The sequence below is a fragment of the Merops nubicus genome, unplaced genomic scaffold (genome assembly GCF_000691845.1).
Source record: "Merops nubicus isolate BGI_N331 unplaced genomic scaffold, ASM69184v1 scaffold11204, whole genome shotgun sequence".
NCBI lineage: Eukaryota > Metazoa > Chordata > Aves > Coraciiformes > Meropidae > Merops > Merops nubicus.
In genome coordinates, this window is record NW_008604893.1 from 25,069 (window position 1) to 31,068 (window position 6,000).

At 45.9% G+C, this 6,000-nt stretch overlaps 1 protein-coding gene across 1 annotated transcript; it reads left to right on the forward strand.

Moving 5' to 3' along the window:
• The first annotated feature begins 4,427 nt into the window (after positions 1-4,427).
• Positions 4,428-5,197, forward strand: CCDC89 (coiled-coil domain containing 89). The gene is given in 4 exon segments (XM_008939174.1): positions 4,428-4,713; positions 4,716-4,765; positions 4,768-5,093; positions 5,095-5,197. Coding segments are annotated over 4 exon segments (765 nt in total).
• The last annotated feature ends 803 nt before the right edge of the window (positions 5,198-6,000 follow it).

Sequence of the window (6,000 nt, forward strand, 5' to 3'; positions counted from 1 at the left end):
ATTTGTTCCAACTGTGTAGGTGTAAAAACTGTTTAAATCTTGCTCCTCAGAGTAGAGAGGAGAAAGGAGCTCTTCACAGCTCCAACTCCATTGCTTAATTTAATAATAGGAATTTAAATGCTACTTGGTATTTATTATACACTAGGAGTGGAAAAAAGGTGTGTTTCAAGCTGCTGGGGAGCCCACATCAGCCAGGCAGCCTGTGGAGCTCACAAATGCCAAAAGTAGTTGCCAGTCTTGCTCTCTTACCGCTTCAGGTGCCGTGGGTGAGAGTGAAGCTGCCACTGATCCTACTCGGCCAGATGGCTGCAAAACATTCCTGTATGGCCAGGGAACAACCTGCGTACTGCAGGGGTGATTCTGGAAGAGCAGAAAGGCACCTGGTTTATTTGTAGCCATTGCCTAGGACAGTTATTTTTCACCAAAAATGTAAGTCGCTGTGAACATGACCTGCAATTTCACAGGATTAAAGTTCTTCTTGTTGCCTGTGAAGCTCAAATGCATCGGTGCTATGTCAAGATAGCGTTGGGATTTAACCTGTAGGGGTGGGGTCTTGAGGCTCTAGATTTGTAGGCAAGTGTCATGTAATCTGTACAAAATTTTGATAGTTAACTTTGACTGCCATTGAGGTAAACTGTTTGGTTTGTCACTGTGTCAATCTCCTTGTCTTTAGGTCAAGCAGAACATATGTCTTGCTATTCTTGAACCATCCTAGAGACAAGCACAGCACTTTGCCCTCATTTCAAAAGACACTGCTTACAACTACACTAAATAGAACAGAACTCAGTTAAAATTTTGAGAAGTTATCTGAACATCGTAGCCATGAACACACACTGGCACAAGCTGCCTAGAGAGGTTGTGGAGGTGCCTTCTCCGGAGACTTTTGAAACCCCTCCTGTGCAACCTGCTGCAGGTGACCATGCTTTGGCAGGGGGTTTGGACTAGATGATCTCCAGAGGTGATTCTGTGATATTCACTTATGCGCTGCACATGTAATTAATGAGTGTGATTAATGACACAACACTATTATGTACTCGTCTAGATTAACCAAGAAACTGAGCCATGTAACCAAAATGAACCCTTTAGTCCAAAAATTCAGTGCTCCTCCCTAGTTTTTAGTAACCTTTTTCAGCATGCGTAGAAGATTGAGACTATTATAGGAAAACCTGTAAGGACAGCTGTCACCACACACTAAAGTGAGTCTTCCTCTTGCTTCCAAATTTACAGGAGGTGAGCAGAGTCAGTCACAGCAGTGTCTTTGGAAAGTAAATTAGTACTTAATAATGCTAGATATGTTAAACTTCTTGTCATTGTTAGTTTGCATCAAGCCACAGATCTTTATTTTCAGCAGAGCTTTACCAGCTGTGTTTATCACAGTCACAGAATGGTAAGGGTTGGAAGGGACTCCTGGAGATCAGCAAGTCCAACTCCCCTGCCAGAGCTGGGTTACCTACAGCAGGTTGCACAGGATCACGTCCAAGTGGGTTTTGAAAATCTCCAGGAGACTCCACAACCTCTCTGGGCAGCCTGTTCCAGTGCTCCATCAGTCTCACAGGAAAGAAGTTCTTCCTTCTGTTTAGGTGGAACTCCATGGGTTCCAGTTTGTGCCCATTGCCCCTTGTACTGTCACTGGGCACCACTGAAAAGAATCGGGCCTCTTGACCCTTGCCCTTTAGATGTTTTTCAGCAGTGAGAAGATCCCATCACCTTTTTAGTGTTCTACTAATGTTATACATAAGAAAAGTCCAAGCTGTCCTGGTGAGATGAACTTCAGGAGAAGGGAAGATTACAAAACAAGCTGCTTTATCAGTGGGAAGAGTACTTTGATTACCCTGTGCATGCTGTAGGATTTAATTACAGAGTAGAAACATTACAATTTCACCTCCTGCTTGAGGACATTATGTTGATTTATTAAAAGCTGCTTGATGGTAATGGTTGCATCTAATCATGTAAACCATCAGAAAATTCTGTTAAAAATATCAAACTAGAGTCATGCGAAATTTACTTTTAAAAATAAAGACTTATCAGTATTTCTTGACATTCCTCTGGATGTGGTTCACGTAACAAACAGAGCTGCCCACCAAACTCATTATCATTCCTAACTACAGCAGTGTGGTCCAGATCAGTAACACATTGACAGCGAAATGCAACGTCATGAAGTCCATCAGGACAAAGTTTCAAGGCAACTAGTTTATTTGTGCTACATTTAAAAGGAAAGGTTTCAGTTATCCATAAACAAAACTTTACAGGTGTGTCGCTGGTCACTCGCTAAAGGGCCATTTGATAAATTGACAGCTGTGCTTTGACTCCAGGTTAGCTGCTATAACAATGAGCCACGCTCCTGGATGTCTTTGCATCTATCTGTCCTTGTCCAGAGACATGAGTGGGAAAACCACAACACTTCTTTTTCCTACTTTTTTTTTTTTTTCCTCTTCACTTTACAAGGTTGTCTCTGCTTAAGCCCAGAATGGAGTTTTTATGGTACACACACATATATATGTTCTGAATTACACTGTCTTTACTTCCTATAAACCAGGCTTCAAAGTCCCAGCTCTCCTTCCATGCCCTGTGTTCAGAGACCTCCCATTCCTTGTTCTCCCTCCCGTTTCTGCAAGCAAGCCCACAGACCTGACCTGGTGCAGCAACCCGCATCGCTCCCATTTTACCCATTCTCAAAGATCTGGTCCTGGGTCCTTCTTGTCGTGTTTGCTTCATATCCCTTACACACATCGTTCGCTCCTCTTTGCTCTGTATCCTTTTCAGTGGAATCAGCAAAACCCACACTGACTTTTTCCTTCCAGCTGCATCTGTTTTTCCCTTACCTATCCCATCTGCCAGATATTTCATTAACTGCCAAATAAAGTTGCAAGTTGTTTTGGGCAAGGGCTCTGTTTTCTTACTGCAGATGTGCAGCATGTTCTGAGCTCAGAACATGCTATTCCCACCTCCTCTGGCACACACAGGGTGCAAGCAGGGAGAGAGTTCTTCAGGCTTGTGGAAATCCTCTTCCCTTGACCAGACCTGAGCGTTTGTGAGTGTTGGTAGTGGTTCTTTGCTAAGAAACACTCCCAGATCTTTCAGCTGCTCTCATGGGGCTGGCCCAGTTCCAGCCAGCCCAGATGACGGCATGAGCTCTGGGGTGACTGGATTCAGCCTCTTATCTCCATGGATACACAAACCCCATGGCCAGAACAGCAACAAATGGCCAGGGGAAAGAAAACACCTGGTAAGAAAACATTTTTCTCCTCTTAAATCCTGCTCTTCATCTTATTTCCACTGGATGGCCTAGATCGTTTAGTCCTTTCCTCTCCTCTGTTATTCCCAAATGTTTTGGCAGGATCCAAGGTAGCAACAGCAGTAGGGGAGTGCAGGATGGCACAGAGAGAGGTAGTGTCCCTGCCATGCAGCTCTGAAACTCTGTGCTTCATAGGCATGGATTTGGTTTTGCTGTAGATTTTCACCCTTCCTTTAAGCTGGCTCCTTCCCACATCCTATCTTTACCTCCAGTCAAAGCCCAGGAATTCATAAAACCTGATTATCATTGTGCTGCGTCATTCCAGGCCCACATCTGAACGAAAAAACTCACAGATCAGTTTTAGGCTGACTCTTCCTACATCTGGTAGCATGCCGTGTGATTACTGCCAAGGGGATACAGCACCCTTATTCTTACCTGAGGAACCAGACTTTTAAAACTGCACAACTAAAATAATCCAGCCAAACAGCATCAAAATTCCATGAACCATCTCTCCAGGCACCGAGTCTTTGTATCACAGGGCATTCAGTCATTATTAGCATTGTACAGATCTTTCATATTAGCCATAAATCACTAAGCACGGGATTAGGCTATTCAGTTATTGTTAACGAGCAATAGACTTTTACAATCTTATAAATCCATTAGAAGTTTGATGTAACCCTCCAGGTTTGACTTGCATTTATCATACCCGATCCGTAGGGGAAAATAAAGGCAGAGGAAAAGGACTGCTTAAGGAATTATTTACAGCTTTGCTACTTACAAGCTTTTTACCTAAAGATAATAGTACTTCTTGTAGCTACAGCAGCAGCACTTTGAGAAGGAATAATTAGCAAGGTGAGTAATCAGCAAATGAACAGGCTTGCATAAATACTAAGCCTACATTCTTTGCTTTTGCATCATGGAGCCTGACATCCTTCTCCTCAGTCCTCCTGACTTTGTAGCTGGGCAAAGCAGGCAAGGAGGGCTGCAGGATCCCATCGGTTGCAGGCTGCCTTGGTTTCAGGAGGTCCTGTCCCCCCTTCACTGGTTTTTCTGGACTTCCAGAGAAGCTCCACCAGCTTATGGCAGTAGCGTTGGCCACACAGCTGGCACGTATCATTTCAATACACTGAACGTCACCAAGAAAAGCGATCACAGGAAAATTTTGCGCGTCTTTGTGTAAAGGAGGGGCTCCATGGCTCAGGATGAGAGAGAGGCAGGGCTGGCCAAACCCATGTGGGATCCAGAGATGGGCAAAGACATACAATATGTGACAAAAGGCCTTGAGGAACTCTGTGAGAGCCCTGGAGAGAAGACTCTGCTGTATTCATGCCTAGAAGCAGAGCATCAGCTTATCTGAATACTGAAGAAAAAAGCAGAGGATGTAAGCAAAGGCTGCAGACACCTGGAGCAGCTCAAAATGGATCTGCAGAAACTGAGGATAGAGGATGCTGCGAAAATGAAAACCCAGAGCCCACAGATCAGCATTTGGAGAGGCGCTTCATGGATCTGGCCAGCAACCATTAAAGAATGAGATCCAGTTCAAGGACAAACAAAGGGAACAGTATATGCAGCTGTGGGAGGAGAACAAGTGCCTGCGCCAGGAGAACAAAAAGTGCTCTTCAGCCAGCCTGTGAGGGAGAAGGAAGCAAGTGTTCCAGCTTGCTGTCCGGGCCAGAAGACTCTCACAGCAGTTAGACTCCTTACAGAAGTGTGCTCATGAAAGTCGCAGGGCTCAGGAGCAAGAAGAGGAGCTGCTAGAAGCTCAGAGCCAGCAAGTGAGTACCTATGCCTGGGAGGTCGATTCACTAAAAAAGCAGCTGCAACACCTCCAGGAGAAGCAGCAACAAACTGCTGCACGGTAGAGCAGGCAGAAAGTCAGCAGGGCAGGCCAAGCTGGAGAGGGCGAGCGAGGAGAAAGAGCGAATGCTGAACTTGGCCATGGAGAGGGGCAAAGCTTACTGAACCAGATGTGGGTTTTAAGTACATAGTAGCTACCAACAGACTTGTCTTCTGAACTTCTCTGGACTCTCCCTGAACCCACATGGAGCCAGGTGAGAAGTACTGCTCTGCTACCTGCTGTGTGATGGACCACTCACAGCCTCTTTGATCCTGGCTCCCACAAGCATCTTTCCACACCAGTTTTATGACCCACATCCTCCTACTTTTCAGCCATCTTTTCCCCTGGACGTGCCCACCCTGCGTGCACATTTAGTTAATCTAAATGCCAGCATCTGCCCCATAACTGAGAGGAAGGGACATGGCAGGACTGAGTCTGCTGCTCCAATTTAGTCGAAACAGAGCGAGGAGTGCCCGCTTCCCCCTGGCAACTGCAGGAGAACATAACAGATCCCTCCACCACCTGAAGCTGGGCTGGGGACTCCTGCTCACCATGTGATGGAGCAGCCCACGGTCCAGCAAGAAAGACTCCATGGGAACCACTGCCTGCCCCGGGAGCCATAGAACCATTAAGACTAGAAAAGCCCGCTAATATGATCAGGTCTAACCACCACTCAACACTACCATGACCACTAAACAATGTCCTGAAGTACCGCGTCTACACTTTCTTTGAACCCCTCCAGGGATGGTGAATCCACCACCTCTCTGGGCAACCCGTTTGAATGCCTCATCACTCTTGCAGAAGAGAAATTCTTCCTAATAACCAGTCTAAACCTCCCCTGGTGCAACTTGAGCCCATTTCCTCTTGTCCTATCACTGGTATCCCGGGAGAAGAGACCAACAGCCATCTCACTCCAGCCTCCTTTCAG